Source organism: Sceloporus occidentalis, unplaced genomic scaffold, assembly GCF_023333645.1.
Source record: "Sceloporus occidentalis isolate IW3139 unplaced genomic scaffold, rSceOcc1.0.p SCAF_3, whole genome shotgun sequence".
Taxonomy (NCBI): Eukaryota; Metazoa; Chordata; class Lepidosauria; order Squamata; family Phrynosomatidae; genus Sceloporus; species Sceloporus occidentalis.
The window spans coordinates 67480155-67500532 of record NW_028316983.1 but is presented as its reverse complement, the minus strand read 5'-3'; the positions used below and the strand labels follow the sequence as shown (position 1 = coordinate 67500532).

Genomic DNA, 20378 nt, shown 5'->3' with positions numbered 1-20378 from the left:
GCGTCCGTTACGTCAAGATGGCCGCGCCCATCTGTATAGGGCGCCGCCATCTTGATGTACGGAATATGTGCGAGGGGCAAGGTGCATCTGGAAGTGCCGCCCCTCGCGTGTATTCACAGCGCGACGACGGTGCCTCTTAGGCCCGTCTGTAGCAGGCCAAAGTCCTCAAAGTGCTCTTTATTCATAGTGCTATACAGTAATACAAAACTAGATCTCTAAAACTCCAAACCATACCAATCCAACTCCTACTACAAACCCACAAGCTATCCCTTGCAACCCCTGGGTTTATATAGTCTCCAGACCATGTGGTCTCCCAAACCCAGTGAGTTCAGGTGTGTAACCATGTCATGTGTCTCCTGTGCAATCCAGACACATGGTTTCATCATCCATGGCTACTTGCACTAGGGCACTGAAGTGTCCTTGAGCCAGTCAGCTTCAGCTGAGCTTGATCAGCCTTGCCACTCTGCTGAATGCTCATGGCCAAACACACACACATCAAGCATTTCCGTGTGTGCTGTGTTTTAACCCTTCAAATCCCTGACAATCTAAACAGCACCATCTGTTTAAATGGGGGTGGTATCTCTGGAACTCCAAGGTTTGCTGAGATATGTGTGTGTGTGTGCCTTCAAGTCAGCTGTTGACTTCTGGTGACCCCATACATTTCATAGGAATCCTTCCCAAAAAAATCAAAACCTTAAAAAAGAACCCCAAAGATCCACTCCTATCTTGACAGCTAAATTGAGACTGAACTTGCTCAGTGGTCACAGGATGCTGACTAACTGCTGAAGGAGCCAGAACACAGACTGGAGGGGAAAGCAAGCAAGAAAAGAGTATCTTGAATAGAAGTCCTCTATGATTCAACATTTTGTTGTAAATCCTGTTTGTACTCTCCAACTCTATTTGCTTTGAATATTGGCTTCAGCAATGGATTATGTCTGGGACAGATATACCTCAGAAAGTAGCTTTCAGGACTGAGAAAGTGATTTGCATTTTTCTTTGTTCTTTTTGAATGAATATTGACTTTCAGAATCTGTTTCTCACCCCTCCAGTGTCAAAGATTCTCTTTGGCTGCAGTAAAGCTTTCCCCTGTGAGATGACTACAGAAAATAGTGCTGATATAACCTCTCTTAATCTACATCACTCTTCATGGGGATCATGCCTTGTACCCTTCATTAATTTATATCCTAAATATTTTCCCCAGGATGTTCTTTTTAATTGTATGAAGGCTCCAGCCTTTGTTCTACTGGATCAGATCCAGAGTGGCACTTAGCAAAGATCTACTTGCATTGGAGGAAAGGAGGGGAGAGGTAACTTTCCAAGTCCTCCTTCAGCATGCAACCTCTGTGACTCTCAAAAAGATGCTCTGCAGGTTTGGGTAATCCTCTGGAACAACATGAGAAGCCATGCAAGAGAAAATAGGGAAATTATCTGCTTGCCCGCTTCCTTTAGCATGGAGCTTTCACTGGAATAAAGAGCTTTTTCTACTCCATTCAAAGCATGACCAGTCTGTATCAACCCCCCCCCCCAAAAAAAAAAAAAAGGTAGGTGATACAAGAGTAGAGAACCTCTTTGAACTCAAGGGCCAAATTTTATTTAGAGAGGTTTTTAGGAGCCACATCCCAGAGATGGGGAGGGCCAAAGGCAAGAGGAGGAGAGAGAAATGAAAACTGCTAGCATATTCCACCTTACAGCTCTTTCTGCCTATCACAATCTGTCTTAAGAAAGACACTTCAGCCTTTTAAGATAGGGAAAATGTGTTCAAAACCTGGCAAATGATGAAATAGTAGAGCCATGGAAATGAAGGTGTGGGGATTTGGGAACTCCCAGAAGGCTGGATTTGGACCCCAGGATTACTGGATTTCACCCAAAGGCTTCTGATTGGCATCATTTCAAGTACAAGCAGGTATTCTTTCCTTTTGTGTACATGTGTGTTGTTAACTACTTAACATCCTTGTTCATAGTAGAGTGGATTTAAAATTATTCATACTTCAAGCAGGCTCACTGAAATCAACAGGGGTTACATTAGTCATGATCCCATTGATTTCAATGAGTGAAGGTATGGCTAATGTTGGGTCCAATCAAATCATTTCCCCAAGAACTTGAGTTTTATTTTGGATGTACTTTTTTTTGCTTCCTAAACAATTATTTTCCTTAAGAGGAAGCAACCTGATCACAATTCTGTGTGTGACCTTTGGGTCCTTGGGAATTAACACATTTTCTTTCTCGTGATCCTTTAAACACTATCTGTCAGCTAAGAGTCTTAGCCTCAGATGGTATAAGTAATATGCACAGCTCTGTCAGCAGAACAAGCATATGATACTACTGATAATCATTATGGTACTGTAAGCTGCATACTTTCCTGAGTCACCAGAATTTTCAACCTCCTCCCATCTGCTTGGCTCACTGAACATTTTGATCCTTCTTCATGAATCTTGAAAATGCCAGGGAATGAGAGTTCACATGCATACAGAGATAGATAGATAGATAGATAGATAGATAGATAGATAGATAGATAGATATCTTGACGAATATGGAGACAGTATACAACCCTGTTGCACAAAGAAATGGATCATACAGTGGATCAGAGAACAAGTGTGGTGCAAATCTATGGCAGCTGTAGTTTCCATATCAATTGGGTAGTGAATAATAATGATAATGATGATGACCATCATCATAATATAATTATCCATCAGAATCCTATATCCCCATTTACTTAATGTAACTTTATATATACTTAGCTAATTGTAAAGAGGTGTATCAGGATACCAGCAAGAGTGGAATTAAACTATTCACAATATTAAAACAATCTAAATATAGATTTAAAAAGATAAAAAAAAGTTCTATTTAAAACTATACTACATTCTCTCAAAATTCTGCTCTTTAAAAACCTTCTGTTTTAAAAGGCTCTCAATAAAAAGGCATTTGCTTGCCAACTAAAGGACAGCAAAGAGGGGGACATTCTGGCCTCCCTAGGAAAGGAGTTCCAGAGTCTAGGGGTAGACCTGTCTCATATCCAAACCAAACTTGCCTACGAAGGTGGTGGGACTGAGAGAAAGGCCTCTCCTCAGGATTTCAGGGGCAGGGCAGGCTCATATGGGAGATATGGTCCACCAGACAGCATGGACATAAGCCATATATAAGAATCCTGTTCACATCCTCAGGCTGAGCAAATTCACTGTAGGTTTTAGCCTGAACTTTTAAAAAAAGCTATCCAAGAAAAAAACTACATCTCAAGGTGGCTTACAGCAATAAAATGTCAAACAATATACAACAAAACTACCGTACATATTTATCAAACCACCATCATAATAAAACAGAGTTAACATAAGGAACTAAAAATCCCAAAAAGCAACGAAAGAGGAAGTCCATAATATTAAAAACAAGGCAATGAAAAATAAAAGGAGCATCAACATACTCATAGGCAGGGCATTTTCTCAACAGAAGGCTTAAGTAAAAACCTGAACACCCACCAGGGTCAAAGAGCACCCTGATGCTATCGGACTGATACTTTGGGGGTGGGGGCTGTATCCCTAAATTAAAATAAGACAGTCCAGCTACCAACCAACAGTACTTCTGTTCTGTTCTCATTATGTTTCAGTGCATTCGACAGTCTACTTACCCTCCCTTGATGTAGTCTAGAAACGTGTGTTCTGATTCTGTAGCAAATGAGAGCAATGTCACCTTGAAAATTAAGAAACAGAGGTAGCATTACACAGGAAACACTGAGGCAGCTATTAATTCTGCAGGTGAATATCCATTTACTTTCTGTTATGACTTGTAAATAAACCTATGCCTGCTTTTGATTAAAATTAGGCTGGAATGCAGCATTAGACTGACTTAGTGTGTACACACATTATGCAATTATGGCACTTTGATCCCACTTTAATTGGCATGGTTCCATTCCATGGAATTCTGGGATTTGTAGTTTAAGGAGATACTTCAAATTCTCTGCCAGAACACTCTGGTGCTGTAGTTCAAAGGAATACACTAGATAATTGCAAGTATCTTAGGGAATTACAAATCCCAGAATTTCATAGGATGGAATTATTACTCCTTCTCCTACTACTCCTGATCAGAATTCACTAATTCACCAGTTCACCTGAATTCACTAAGGCAGTTACAAATGTGTAATATAGAGGTATGTCTTCATGACTGATTTATATTCATGATCCCTATGTATTCATTAGTTTAGGGAATATGTATGGACTGTACAAATGCCCCAGTCCTCATTTACTGAAAGCAAGAGGGGTCAGTTCTCTTGTTAAGGAAGCAGCTGGCTGACATATCCACCATCCCTTCCTGAAAGCAATCTCTGGTGTTTCTTACTGTCATACCAGGGATTGCTCACAGGAGGGATGGAAACATTTGTCAGCTGTCTTCTGTTTGACAGAGGAACTGATCACTGTTACTCACAGTGGCTGCTGCCTGGTAAGTGAGGATTGAAGGGTTGGACTGGGAGACACCACTTAACTGGTAGTTATGTAGCTAAGTAGGTGATACACAATCATCACCATTATCACATCCCACCTTTTCACCAAGACTGGGACTCAAGGCAGCTTGCAGATTAAAATGATCACAATGTAATTAAAGACATATAAAAAGTTGTTAAACATCAAGCAGTAAAGTAGAATTAGGCATAAAAATAGAATTCAATCATGGCAGCTGAAGTGGCATCAAACTGCTATAATTGTACAATGTGAATGCACCTTAGAATGTATATGTAGCATATAGTTATTGAAGTTTGGTGCCAGTTTGATGACAACGACTTAGTTCTATGAAGTCAATGAATTCTGAATTTGTACTCTAGTAAATAATTTAGAATTCTCTGCTGGAGTTCAGAACCAGAACTCTTAAGCAGAGAATTCCAACTACCTTATTGAACTATAAATCCTAGTAGCCATGGCAGATAAAGTGGCATTAAAGCATTCTAACTATGTAGCACAGATATACTCTGAATTCCCATGCTGATTTTTAGCCTACACTTGTGTAACACAATACTCACAATGGCCTGTTACAGACTGCCAAAATAAAGCTGCTTTGGGTCTCTTTGGAGGTATGCTATTTAAATGATGCATGGGTCCTAAGAGTCCGGAAGTCGCGCCAAAGCCACACTCCATTCCTAAGCACTGGAGTGCAGCTTTTGGTGCAGCTTCCGGATTCTTAGGATGCATGCATCATTTAAACAGCATACCTCCAAAGAGACCCGAAGCAGCTTTATTTGGGCAGTCTGTAACAGGCCTATGTCTTGAGAAGTGGGGCAAAAGATCACACATTATTATTCAGTGCTCAGTTTCCATTCATGTATATAATTGTCTTCCTGGTGTTGAGTTTAAAAATTAAATAAGTCTTAATCAGTTAACAAATAAATAAATGACCCAAACTACTGAGATAGTAATGATTAAAACCACTGGAGAAATTATTTCTCTGCTCATGTTCAGCTTTACAGATTTTTTTAAAACAATGTAAAGCAAGAGATAAAATAATGTTACTCACTGTCCCAGAATTAATGTACTTCTTTTTCTTCATTTTCTTCTTGGGGTTCACTACCTGAGTAAGAAAAATAGGAGGAAAAAAGCAAGTGAAGATGATCCAAAAGACTGAGGAAGACGTCTGTGATGATGTGTAAAGATCACAGTAGGAGCACTGGCATTGATATTTGAATTTATTTAAGCTAGATAGAAGCATGGTTGTAACTTTTGATGTGCAGATGTACAGTCTGTCTTTCTGGGTTCTATGAGGCCAAGCAGAATTGACTATTGCAAACACTATTTCACTTTAAATCTCAAAATGTCTAACAGATACATAGTCTAATTCCTGAAAAGATTTTTATTTTTTCAGAGTTGCGACCATCAGCTGAAAAATCACTGGAAAACCTAATTCCAGACACGTGTTCCAAATACACGTTTCCATGTTTCAAGGTTTATCAACGATATTGGAGGCAATTGGTTTCAATTCCTGACATGATTCACAGTTCTCAATGATATTTATTATTCAGATCTACAAGACCTGCAGACAAGACCTGCAGACTATATCTCAGATATTGTTTAAAGAGCTTGAGTTCAGATAGATTTGTCCAGATCCTATGATACTCACATGGCTGCAAATGCCTAGAAATGACAATATGTACCCCATGTAAGGTGGGACTGATATTCAATGGGACTGATTCACATCACATTGGTCCTGATGTGCATCTCATTGGTCTCAATGAGCATCACATCAGTCCCAATGAGCATCAGACACCAATGTACATTGGGACACTCTTGCCAGTATCCCATTATGCCTCTTCACAATCCTGTAACTAGGTTTCTTAGTGCTGCTGGTACTTAGCTAGTTATACACAAAGCTACATTACATAAAATATCATACAGGATTCCAGAGCTCATTTCCATCACTAGATGTGCAATTTGCAGAGGGATAAAATGAAAATGATGTAGTTCTTTCCTTGGGAACTTACAATTTAAATTTCAGCAGAGGGGTCGAGAAAAGGAAGAAGATGCAAAAAAACAAACAAACAAACAAACAAACAAACAAAAACAGGTTCAGATAACCAGAGGTGAATATAAGCAAGTGCAGTTGCACATGCTTTATTGTTGTGTGCCTTCAAGTCATTTCTGACTAATGGAGACCCTTTTACAGGGTTTGTTTTAGGGGGGCAAATTTCTTCAGAGGGGGGGTTGCCATTGCCATCCTCTGAGGCTGAGAGAGTGTGATTTGCCCAAGGTCACCCAGTGGATTTACATGGTAAAGTAGGGATTTAAACCCTGCTCTCCATAGTCATAATCCAATGCTTAAATGAATACACCACATGGTCTCCCTCAGCTTTTGTTTTAGTTACACATCCTTAGGTTTTATTTCAGTAGAAACAAGGTGTAGAAGGCTTCAAACGAAAAACAGGGTTTTGAGAAGGGCTTTGAGGGATTTTCTTGTTCAGGCTTGCAACTACTTGTGAGCTGGCTGTTTGTTTTTCACACTATACAGATGGGAAAGGAAGTTGAGAAGCAGGTAGCTGAGACTTGGGTCCTTGACTAAATCCAAGGCTAATATAGGATATGAAGCTGTGTCTTGGGGTCTAAAATAATCTTGTACCCAATGGCTCTTTCTAGTCACTGTTAAGAAAGGTAGCACTGGGGGAGAATTCATCAGTCTAAGAAATTCCTCTTCATTTATTATGCTTACTTAACATGATTGTGAATATATGTGTAAAACTAAGCTTGTAAATTACTTTTTGGAGTACAACTTCCAAAATCCTTGAATCATCTTGGCCCCTGGCCATTTAGATTTTCTTGACCATGAATTTGTGTTGTTTGGGTATAAAACTTTAACTTTTAGTATGGAATACACCACCCTCATCTAGTATATAACAGGTTGTTGTGTTGCACATGGACAAAATGTCCTCATGGCCCATTTTGTATACCAAATTGAGGTACTGCAGATCATCAAACTATTAGGCTCTTAACACTGTAGGATGCTCTGTTGCGAGACCAAGAATCCAAATTATGTAGATATTACTTTCTATTCCAGATCTGAGACATCCCCTGAGATATAATAGATGCAAATTCAAACATCAAATAGGAAGTTATTTGGCCATAGTAATAAACCTTTGAAACTCCAAGACAAATATTCTATGTGTTATCATATTGTAAACAACCACAGCATGTGTACAAATCATCTTCCATAAAAGAGAGCTGAAATACTATGATAATCGTCTGCCCTGATGTGTCTTCAGAAAAGGGAAACAACATTTCTATATTAAGTCTGATGACAACTACTAAGTTCTAAATGAACCATCCTGGGGTAGCTCATTCAATAGAAATGCTTCCCTATAGTTAGCACAGAGTACAAACATAATGATAGGAAAATTATCTCTGCATATTTGCTATTTCAGAAGCGTGAAAGGCGACAAAATACAACAGGAAAACAGATTGTGTTCCAAGTCTCCTTTATGCATGTGTGATTGCATGATGATGAGTGTGTGTATATTGTGGCAGACAGGAAAACAGTATCTGAACAAATCAGCCCCCTTACCTGGCTCCATATTCTTCTCTCTGAGGGGTGGACACAATCTAACAGGACAAGCTCTAACATTAGGTTGAGTGAGGTAACTATGTCAGGAGGCAGATGCTGGGGAAGGGACAATAGTAGCAGCCTCCCAGCTGACCCTCACAGCTATACAGAGGTCCCATTGCAAGGGGGGAAGAGATGTGGAAGCTGCATAACAGGGACGTAGCTAGGATTTTGGGAAGGGGGGGTTCAGACTGCCATCATTATAATGGGGCTTGAGTGCGGCGGCGCAGCAGCACACACCATTCATTTTTCTAATGGAAGGGGGGTCCGGACCCCAAGAAACCCCCCCCCCTTGGCTACGTCCCTGTGCATAATCTGTCTTGGGTCCCATCTGCTGCCTCAGGTGTGGTAAGGATTATCAGTGTAAAAATATGATTCAGTTGTCAGTCTGGTCAACTTCTGGGAGAAGTTCCCATCCTGAGCTGGCTCTGCAGTCTAAGGCCTCATTCCCACTATGATTTAAAGCGAATTGCTGATTGAGTTATATGAGCGTCAAATGACATCTCCAGCATTTTCCGTCAGAAACTTTAAACATCTTTTTCAACCTCCAGGGGGTAATATACCACCTGTTCATGATCTTTAAGTGATTCTCTTTTAGATTTTGTCCCACAGTAAATCTATCTGTCCTTTTCCATGCTGTCTCCCATTCCTCCATATGTATGGGCGTGTTCAAATCTTTAGCCCATTTCAACATGTAATCTTTGACTACAAATTTTTCCAATGTACGATTCAATAATAATTTATAAATTTTTGATATTGTTTTTTTTCCTGATTGCCAGGAAAAAATTAATTATAATTAATTTTTAAAAAATTAATAGAAGATAGAAGATTCGATTCATTGGTTTTGCAACTACAATCAGCCCTTCTTATACACTGATTTTTTTATACACGGATTCAAGTATCCACGGTTTGAAAATGTTCAAAAAAAGTATAAATTTCAAATATCAAACCTTGATTTTCCATTTTTTTTTTAATCAGGGATACCATTTTGCTATGTCATTATATTTAATGGGACTTGAGCATCCACAGATTTTGTTATCCATGGGGGTCAGACTTCTTCTCCTGCTCCCTTATCTGTTGGAGTTCCCCAGGGCTCTGTTCTGGGTCCCCTTCTGTTTTCTCTCTACACATTGTCCTTAGGAAAACTCATTAGCTCTCTTGGCTTTTCCTACCATCTGTATGCTGATGACACCCAGCTGTATCTTTCTGCCCCTGACCTTTCTCCAAGGCTTGAACAGCAAGTCTCGTCTTGCCTCACAGCTGTCTCGCAGTGGATGCGCCATCGGCGTTTGAAGCTCAACATGTCCAAGACAGAGCTTCTTGTCTTTCCTCCTAAGCCCACCCTTCAACACTCCTTTTCTATCTCTGTGGACAACATTTCTATTCAACCAGTCCAGTAAGCCCGCAGTCTTGGTTTTATCTTTGACTCTTCTCTGTCGTGTATCCCTCAGATCCAGACCACAGCCAAGGCTTGTAGATTCTTTTTATACAATGTTGCCAAAATCCGACCATATCTCTCCGCCTCTACTGCCAAGATCCTGGTCCATGCCCTAGTGATCTCCCAACTGGATTACTGTAACGTCCTCCTGGCCGGGCTTCCTCTTTCTCACCTCCGTCCTTTAATCTCTGTCCAGCATTCAGCTGCACGCATTAGCACTTCCACCCACCGCTCGGACCACATCTCTCCTGTGTTGGCATCCCTTCACTGGCTCCCTCTCCCTTTCCGCATTCAGTATAAGCTCCTGCTGTCGACATTCAAAGCCCTCCATGGACTGGCCCCTCCTTACTTATCAGACCTTCTTTCTCCTCACCTTCCCACTCGGGCCCTCCATTCTGGTAGTCAAGGGTTCCTGTCTCAGCCCAGGATTTCCTCTGCCCCATCCCGGATTCGCCCCTTTTCACTTGCTGCCCCTCACTTCTGGAACCTTCTTCCCCCACAAGCAAGAGCCATCACCTCTTTAACTAGCTTCAAAACGGAGTTGAAAACCACCCTGTTCAGAGAAGCCTTCCCAGGCATTGCATAATTGTCGCTTACTATCTGATGTTCTTTTGTTGCCTGTTTATCGAACCATTTCCTGTATTGCTATGTATTGTATATATATTATCCTACTTGAGAGTATGTATTTTCCCTGGATGAAGATTAACCTTCCATTTTGAAGCCAAGCCCTCCCTCCAGTCCATCTGCCTTGGTCCAGGCCTCGGAGGTAGAGAGGAACTGCTGGACCTCTTACCCTTTCCCGCCACCACTCCCTTCTCCTTCTGTGTCATGTCTTTTTAGATTGTAAGCCCGAGGGCAGGGAACCGTCTAATTAAAAAGATTGCATGTACAGCGCTGTGTAAATTTACAGCGCTTCATAAATAAAGGTTAATAATAATAATAATAATAATAATAATAATAATAATAATAATCTTGGAACCAAACCCCAGCATATAACAAGGGTCCACTGTACTTGCAATTACATGGATGATCTAACAGTAGCTCATAGTGAGGCAAGTGAGACATGGTGCTAGACTAGAGTGCTGAGGACACCATGGATGGCCAAAAAGACCATCAAATGGATCCCAGAACAGATTAAACCTGAACTGTTCCTGGAAATCAAAATGACTAAATTGAGGCCAACATACTTTGGACACATCATAAGAAGGCATGACTCACTAGAAAAGACAATAATACTTGGTAAGAGAGAAGGCAGTAGAAAGAGAAGAAGGCCACATGCCAGATGGATAGATGAAATTAAGGAGGCCACAGCCCTGAGTCTGTGGGACCTGGGCAGAGAGACTGAGGACAAGGGGTCTTGGGGGTGTCTCATTCATGGGGTCACCATGAGTTGAGGTCAGCTCAAAGGCAGGTAACAACAACATCAAACTGCTGGAATATGCTCTTCCTTCCACCTTTCTGAGACTGAAATTCAAACCACAGGCTGACAAAAGTTTTCCACCCCAGTAGGACACCGTTTTCCTTATGTTTGAAATGAGAAATGGTTTTTGCCATCCTATCATGTTGCAGCAGTTTCCTTTTGTGTCTCTCTAAAGCCTCATTTCCTCTCCTCATTATGGTAAATTGACAGAATCCCATTTCCAGGCAGTGATATAACTTTTACTTCAGTCTGTAGAATCCCATTTTGAAACTGGATTTCCTGCTCACTCCTCTCTTGCATGATAGATTCTGATAAGGTCTTGAGAATTCATCCAGAACAAAAAGCTCTACTGATTTAGGGAGAAAACCTTCCCATGCACAATAAGCTCTCTTCCCCACTCTTTACAACATGCTCCCACCTTTTCCTGCCAAGTAGAAAAGCAAAGTTCCAAGAATGGAGCTGCTGGGATCTGATTGTGTCTAACTCAGGTCAGTCATTTTAGAAGTTGGCCTAGAACTGTCACATTGGATAATACTAAAGCAGAGCTGCTGCACCTAACACATGCGGAGTGCAAAAAATGTTAGGTAACGGGAAGAAGCACAGGCATTGAAGCAATGGTGTATATGTGTGTGTGTGTGTTGATGCTGCTGCAGCAATTTGTTTTTTGGTTCAACATGGGCTTTGCCATCTGCTCATGAGGTCAGATTCTTGGCTTGAATAGAGAGTCTAAAGTGCAATTGATGCAAATCCCTGTTCTCACTAGTATCAAATGAAATCTGGGGGGGAAAAAGAATGCTCTGCAGTTAAAAAGGGAGAAAATGTTCATTGAAAAATTTAAAGATACTCATTGCATTATTAGAGGAAGAACTCAGTATGACCTTTTTTTAGAAACTTGTTTGTATCCCTAATTGAAAACGATGATGACAATATGTCTTCAGATCTTCACATATCTACTATACAGGAATCCATTTGCAAAGGTAATCTAACAGAAGACAGACACACAAATATAGCAATTAATCCAAATCTCTGATAGGATCTAATCCACGAATGCACAGAATTGTGTAGTCACATTTTCATTTTACTTAATTTTGCCTTTTTTAATTTATGGAGTTTTTCACACAGCCAAAAAATCCAACTTACCTTGCCCAGTTTCAGGGACGTAGCTAGGATTTTAGGAAGGGGGAGGAGGGTCCAGACTAAGCGTCACCATTATAATGGGGATTGGGTGCGGCGGCGCAGCAGCGCACACCATTCATTTTTCTAATGGAAGGGGGGGGGGCTGGACCCCAAGACCCCCCGCCCCCCGCCCCCCCTGGCTACATCCTTGCCAGTTTGAACCCTCTTCCAGGATGCAGCCATACATTATCACTTGCATTTTGCTGCCTATGCTGCCTCCTGCCTAAAACCCGGCTAGAATCCAAGCTCAGCTGGCTGATTTGCAAAGTAGGGAAGCTCGTGACTTTGCAAACTGGCCAGCTGACCATGGCTTCTAGACCATGGTTTTGGGTGGGTTTTAGGTGGGAGGCAGTATCAGCAGCAAAATGCAAATGATAATATCCGTCTGCATCCCAGAATAAGATTCAAACTGGGCAAGGTAAGTTAGATTTTTTTAGCTGTGTGAAAAACTCCTATGTTTGTGATATACATTGTCAGAGGTTTTTAATGAGTATTTGTGTAAATAGAAAAGTTTAGCTTGCCATATAAAGAGAAAAAAATTAAAATTAAATTTAAAAATCCTTACTCTAATGCAAAACCCATGAATTTTTTTGCTGTTTGAATCACATGATCACCAAACAGCAGAGTTAATAGCTTGACCGTAACACAAGCCCAGTGTAGAGACACAATCAGAAGGCAACTAGAAACAGGGTTATGGAAATCACTTTGCAAAAATGTAAGACAGCAAAGGAGGATTTAGCTATAAATTAGCTACAAAAGCATGGGCTAAAGAAACACAAATAATCTAAAAAGAAAAGGCTGATCTGTCTATTAGTTTTGCTATTTTTAACTCTCCGCAGCTGCCCACTACCATTAGTTAGAAAACTGATGTACACATACAATCATTCTGTCTTACATAATATCAAAATGAATATTTTTTTACAGGTACTGGTTTTGGAATATTGAATTGACTGTGAGTGGGCACAGCCTTCCTCAGCCTGTCCCCATCTCCAGCTGTAAGAAAAACTTTGCACAAGCATCCTTTCTAAAGCCTTTTATGAATTTCTTTCTCTAGAGTAGTCTTGCTCCAAGCAGGTACCCTACAGACAACATCCATAATCTACATACCTTGTTGTGGACAGTGGGAGTTGTCATAATCTCATAACCTACACACTTCTCTGTGGATAATAGGAATTGCTCCAGCACATCTGGCAGCAAGGTAGAAAAGATTTGTCTAGGTTACATAAAGAATTCCACGTTAGTTTTGATTTTTACTGGGACCCTTTGACATTACACAATTATAGTGCTATATTTTTCACTTTTAAATGCCATGGATACATCCTGTGGAATCCTGGGATTTGCATAGGATGGAGCCATGGCAGTTAAAATAAAATATAGCACTATAATTGTGTTGTGTGCACAATTTAGGAAAGGGCATTTAGTATTCTCAGCCAGAGAACCCTTGTTGTTACAAGCTGGGCACATTTCAGTTGGCAATTCCTCAGCCTATTTATATAACATCAAAAAGGGCATACAATCTGATAAAACCTACAAATTGTAGAATAAGGGGCCAAAACATTTGTGTTAGTATCTGCCTACCTCTGTGTTAAAATGCCGGGGGCGGGGGGGAGGAAAAGCTTTTTTAAATTCTAAGTTTGGGAAGGTTGCCAGATTAAATTCTAAATTTGGAAAGATTGCCATAAACCAGAAGATTGGCTGGAGGCAATCCTGAGAGTTGGTCAGTAGATGACATCTCATGAACAGATAGTGTGAAGAATTCTAAAAGCATAGTGTGCATTAGACAAGGATCTCTAATATACCAAACATAAAGATAAGATCTAGGCTTCTGATTGGATAATCAGTGATGCATGAGTGACAGGAGACAAAAAAAAGAGCTAAGTCAGAGCCACAAAAAAATGAAGCTGCTTTTTAGCATGCTTCTGATGGAAGAGAGATCAATGAAGGTATCTTCCAGATAGGCTGTTCTGGATAGCTCTGACCTGTTGTCCTATGAAGCTGATTTGTGTTGATATTGGTAAGATGGACATCTAGGTTATACTGAGAATGAATGTGTACTTATGCAGTTACAAGTGATATATAACAAATATAGACTAATATAAAATGCTTTTACATGCAGCATGGAATGGAATGATGCCTCATGTATAATATTATGGAATGTATGTGGAAAGATCGTGTAGCACCTTTGAGACTAACTGAAAGAACGTGGCAGCATGAGCTTTCATAGATTTAAGCCTACCTCCTCAGATACATTTGGTGAATTATGGAATGGAATGAAGGTGAAGTGCCCAGACATTGCTATGGCTGTGTTTCTTTCTGAGGGGGGGGGGGGGGGGAGTGTGTGTGTGTGTGTGTGTGTGTGTGTGTGTGTGTGTGTATATATATATATATATGAATATGCATAATAAATAGCCTAAAAGAGTAATAAAAGAGGCTATTCATTCTCATGTAAGTATCCTAGAACAGTGTTGATGTTAACCTGGCCGGTCTGTTTTAACCAAAATCATAAACAAGGTGACCAGAGGTTGATAAAGGTAACCCCCAGACAGAATCCAGAATTAGCTGACAAGTAGCAAGGACCCTCAACCCCTCATTATAATAGACAGGATTAGGGAACCATGCCTGTTTCAATCATGCCTTCCCAAACTAAAAGTCCAAGATTCCCTAGGATGGTGCCTTGAAGGTTAAAGTGAAATCACAGTGCTATAATTGTGTAGTTTAAAAGGGCAACTGGGCAGCAAAAATTATCTACCTGTTCTCACTCTGGGTTTCTAGTTTCTGCTTCCTGACCAACTATTATTTAAGACTAGACAGTGGCAACATTGGTCCAAATCACAATACAGAAATAATCCAGTTTGAGACCACTTTAATTGCCCTGACTCAGTGCTAGGGAATCCTGGGAAAGAGTAACTTTCCCAAGCTCTGTTTAAGTTTCATCAATGACACTAACGTTTTAGTGTTCTTGAGAGAATCAGCAAGAAGCAGATAGGAAATTCATGATTAGATATAATATACTTGTTTCCAAAAAGTCTTTAATAAAATGCTAAAGCCAAAGACATTTGAGTAAAGTCAGCAGTTATAAGTGAAAGTTATAAGTGAAAGAATTATTTTGAGGATCAGCAACCAGTTAAAGAACAAAACGGAGGGAATAAAACATAAAACATAAAATTTTCACAGTGAAGGGAAGTAAACAATAGGTTTCCTCTCTGAAGGATCTGTATGAGGAGTGATGCTGTTTAAGTTATTCATAAATGATCTGAAATCAGAGGGTATGTTGCCAAGCTCACAGAAGATGATAAATTATTTAGGATGGTAAAAGTGCAAGTGAGTGTGAAGAAATCCAAAACAATCTCTTCAAACTCGGTGACTCAGCAGCAAAGACATTTCTATGTAAATAAGTATAAAGCATGCACATTAGGGGGGAAATGATCTTAGTCACACACATGTGTGCACGTGCGCACACTCACACATATTGTATTTCTGAACTAGGGGTGGTGAAACAGAAAAAAATAGGATTATTATTTGTTGGATAGGCTAATGAAAACATCTGCCCAGTATGCAGCAGCAGAAGGTAGAAAAGGCAAATTCCACTCCTGGGATCATCAAGAAATGTGTTGGAAACAGAATAGCTACCATCATGGTGTCTTTATATAATTCTGACATGGGGCTGTAGTGAGAATACTAGGCAGTGCACACAGTTCATGTAGTTCTTACCCCTGGTAACAGAAGGTGCAAGGCATGCTAAAATGCCTGCATGTTGCTTGGTTGATAAGGAGCTCTAGCTGAAATTTTTTTTTTTACCAAACAAGCAACTCCTGCTGAGGTTTCCTCTGCCACACAATCATTGGGGCGGGAGGGACAGGAGCCCAGGTTATCAACTTTGGACTAGAACCCAGATGAGATTGACTGTGCCACAATTTCTATTACTTTTCAACCAAACTAAAAGAATTTCTTCAAAGCTGATGTAATTTTAGCAAAAAAACCGTGACTCTCTCTCTAATTGCTTTTCCTTGTTTATTCTCTGCTGGCTGTACTAGACAAAGTGACAACTTGATAAATGGCCCAATATTCATTCCTTAAATAACAGAAGGTATTATATAAGTTTCTTAGGGGGAAAAATACAGGTGAGTCCTTGCCAGGTGTAGTTTGAATACCCTGATGCACTGTGCACACTCAAAAACCTAACTTTACTTGAAGGCAATGTAACTTTTGGGACAAACAGAAAACTAAGTTAGAATTGGAATGCTAGGAAAATCCAGGCCTCAAATGTTAAAGGCAAGTAGCAAAACAGATATTTCACATATCACAAAGAAATACAAGAGCATTACTGAGACATTACTGACTAATCATAGAATCATAGTGTTGGAAGAGACTGCAAGGGCCATCCAGTCCAACCCCCTGCCATGCAGGAAATCCAGATCAAAGCATCCCCGACAGATGGCCATCCAGCCTCCATTTGAAGACCTCCAAGGAGGGAGACTCCACTACACTCCTAGGAAGTGTGTTCCACTGTCGAACAGCCCTTACTGTCAGGAAATTCTTCCTAATGTTGAGGTGGAATCTCTTTTCCTGCAGCTTGCATCCATTGCTCCGGGTCCTAGTCTCTGGAGCAGCAGAAAACAAGCTTGCTCCCTTCTCAATATGACATCCCTTCAAATATTTAAACAGGGCTATCATATCACCTCTTAACCTTCTTTTCTCCAGGCTAAACATACCCAGCTCCCTAAGACGTTCCTCATAGGGCATGGTTTCCAGACCTTTCACCATTTTAGTCACCCTCCTTTGGACACGCTCCAGTTTCTCAATGTCCTTTTTGAATTGTGGCGCCCAGAACTGGACACAATATTCCAGGTGGGGCCTGACCAAGGCAGAATATAGTGGCACTATTACTTCCCTTGATCTAGACACTATACTTCTATTAATGCAGCCTAAAATCGCATTGGCCTTGTTAGCTGCCACATTGCACTGTTGACTGATGTTCAACTTGTGGTCTACTTGGACTCCTAGATCCCTTTCACATGTTGTCTTCTTAAGCCAGGTGTCCCCCATCCTACATCTGTGCATTTCATTTTTTCGCCCTAAGTGCAGTACCTTACATTTCTCCCTGTTGAAGTTCATTCTGTTAGCTGTGGCCCAGCTTTCTAGTCTATTCAGGTCATTTTGAATTTTGATCCTGTCCTCTGGAGTATGAGCTATTCCTCCTAATTTGGTGTCATCTGCAAATTTGATAAGTATTCCCCCAATTTTTTCCTCCAAGTCATTGATAAAGATGTTGAACAATACTGGGCCCAGGACAGAGCCCTGTGGGACTCCACTGTTCACTTCTCTCCAGGATGAAAAGGTTGAGCACCCTTTGGGTTCGTCCGGTCAACCAGTTACAAATCCACTTAACAGTTGCCTTGTCTAGCCCACATTTTACAAGCTTGTTTGCAAGAATGTCATGGGGAACTTTGTCAAAGGCCTGACTGAAATCAAGATATACTATATCCACAGCATTCCCTTCATCTACCAAGCTGGTAATTTTATCAAAGAAAGAGATTAGATTTGTCTGGCATGACTTCTTTCTCTGAAACCCATGTTGACTTTTTGTGATTATGGCATTGCCTTCTAGATGTTCACAGACTCTCTGTTTAATGATCTGCTCTAGAATCTTTCCTGGTATTGATGTCAGACTAACTGGACGATAATTGTTGGGATCCTCTTTCTTCCCCTTTTTGAAGATGGGGACAACGTTTGTCCTCCTCCAGTCTGCTGGGACTTCTCCTGTTCTCCAGGAGTTTTCAAAGATTATTGCCAATGGCTCTGATATTACATTTGCCAGTTCCTTTAGTACCCTTGGATGTAGTTCATCTGGTCCTGGAGACTTAAATTCATTTAGATTAATAAGGTATTCTTCTACTATCTCTTTACTTATTCTGTGCTGAATTTCCCCTATTCTGTCCTCTGCTCCATTATTCTCAGGTTGAGCACCCTTTTCCTTTTCTGAGAAGACTGAGGCAAAGACAGTGTTGAGTAATTCTGCTTTTTCTCTGTCTTCTGTTAGCATTTTGCCATCTTCTCCACGCAGTGGCCCTACCGTTTCCTTCTTCCTTTTGCTGCGGACATATCCAAAAAAGCCCTTTTTGTTGTTCTTAACCTCTCTAGCAAGCCTGAGTTCATTCTGCGCTTTAGCTTTTCTGACCTTATCTCTACACATGCTAGCTATTTGTTTGAATTCCTCTTTGGTGATTTCCCCATTTTTCCATTTCTTATACATGTTCCTTTTAAAATTTAGCTGAGCTGAAAGTTCCTTTGTCATCCATCCTTGGTTCTTGCAACAACTCCCATTTTTCTTTCTCACTGGAACTGTTTTAATTTGTGCCTTCAGTATCTCCTTTTTGAGAAACTCCCATCCATCTTGAACTCCCTTCTCTTTTAGTATTCCTGACCATGGGATCGCCCCCAGTATTTCTCTAAGTTTACTGAAATCTGCTCTCCTGAAGTCTAGAATGCGTGTCTGACTATGCCTGGCTTCTCCTTTCCACTGTATAACAAACTCCAGGAGAACATAGTCAATTCCACCTAAGGATCCCACCACTTGCACTTCATTAACCAAGTCATCCTTGTTGGTTAGGATCAGATCTAAAATAGCTGATCCCCTTGTTGCCTCTTCCACCTTTTGGACCATGAAATTGTCTCCAAGGCAAGTGAGGAATTTACTAGACCTTGAGGATTTGGCTGAGTTTGACTTCCAGCAAATATCAGGGTAGTTGAAGTCACCCATCACTACTACATCTCTTCTTTCTGAGTGTGTGGTCATCTGTTCTAGAAAGGCATCATCCAATTCCTCCGTCTGACTTGGGGGTCTGTAGTAGACTCCCACCATAACATCCTTGTTGTTTCCCTGCCCTTTAATTTTTATCCAGATGCTCTCCACTTGGCTTCCAGGATTGATGTCCTGGATCTCTTCACTGGTGTAAATGTCCCTGACATATAGGGCTATTCCCCCTCCTTTCCTGTTTGGCCTGTTTCTCTTGAAAAGGTTATACCCCCCTATTTCCACATTCCAATCATGAGACTCATCCCACCAGGTTTCAGTAATGCCTATTATATCATATTTGCTTTGTTGTACTAGGAGTTGAAATTCATCTTGCTTATTTCCCATGCTCTGTGCATTAGTGTAGAGGCATCTAAGACCTTTCTATACTACAGCTAAGACCTTTCTATAGAATCCTTTCTATACTACAAAGCATGTAGTATAGAAATAAGCCCTTGCAACGTATAGGCAACTACAAAAGCATGGGTGCCTGACATTTGAAAAAAGCTCCACTGATCACATATAACAGGCTTGTACAGCCTGGTGCCTTCTCTAGATGTGTAGTGGAGTGGAGTCTCCCTCCTTGGAGGTCTTTAAGCAGAGGCTAGATGGCCATCTGTCAGGGATGCTTTGATTTGGATTTCTTGCATGGCAGGGGGTTGGACTGGATGGCCCTAGTGGTCTCTTCCAACTCTATGATTCTAAGATTCTATGATTCTAGATGTGTTAATTGCAACTGTCATCATCCACCAGAGAAGAAGGGCTGAAGTCAGCTGGATCTAATCACAGAAGCATCTGTCATGCTAGAAAATGGCTACTACTGAGCAGATTATTTTATTTCTTTAAGAAACCTACAAACTTGTTATCTATTGGATATATTTGTCCATTGAAATTTGCATCCAACTACCAGGTCAGCGTTCTGCAACCTGACACTCTCTAGGTCAATGGTTCTCAAACTTTTGTTCTCCAGATGTTTTGGTTTAAAAGCCAAATTCATGAAGACATTTGTGAACAAACTAAACAAAGTTCCCAACCATCTGTACTGAGAAAAATCAGTTAGTTCAGCTATCAGCAGCATGAATAGGTTCACTTTGTACCTGCCAGTCATGTACCTGATAAAGGTGAGGAACCTGTGAGATGACACTCTTAATTCAGGATTGTCAAGAAAAAAGAGGTGCCAATCCTAATTCATTACCAAACATATTGTTCACTCCTTGGAAAAGTGAAGTTGACTTTTAGGTCTAAATTGAGATGAAATCATACAGACTGCCCAGATTTTTTTGTACTGTAAATGCCAGCATCCCTAGCTAGCAAAACCAAAGGTGAGGAATGTTGGGCATGCATAATTCCTACCCCTGGCTTTTACCAATTTTTACCAATTATTAATCCTAACTTGAGTAGACCCATTGGATTAATTGAAGTTACATAAGTATTGTCTTAAGTCTGCACTGCCTCAGGCTGCATCTGCACTACAGAATTAATGCATT

At 40.6% G+C, this 20378-nt stretch overlaps 1 protein-coding gene across 2 annotated transcripts in view; it reads right to left on the bottom strand.

Annotated features, from left to right (window-relative positions):
• Nucleotides 1-20378, bottom strand: part of LOC149316118 (copine-5) — a 197545-nt gene that overhangs the window by 31138 nt on the left and 146029 nt on the right. For both annotated transcript variants that reach the window (XM_089514838.1, XM_089514839.1), the window contains 2 exons: nucleotides 5494-5547; nucleotides 3620-3681 (listed from right to left, as the gene is read on the bottom strand). In XM_089514838.1, the coding sequence (XP_089370964.1) occupies nucleotides 3620-3681; nucleotides 5494-5547 (116 nt within the window). The remainder of the gene's footprint in view (nucleotides 1-3619; nucleotides 3682-5493; nucleotides 5548-20378) is intronic.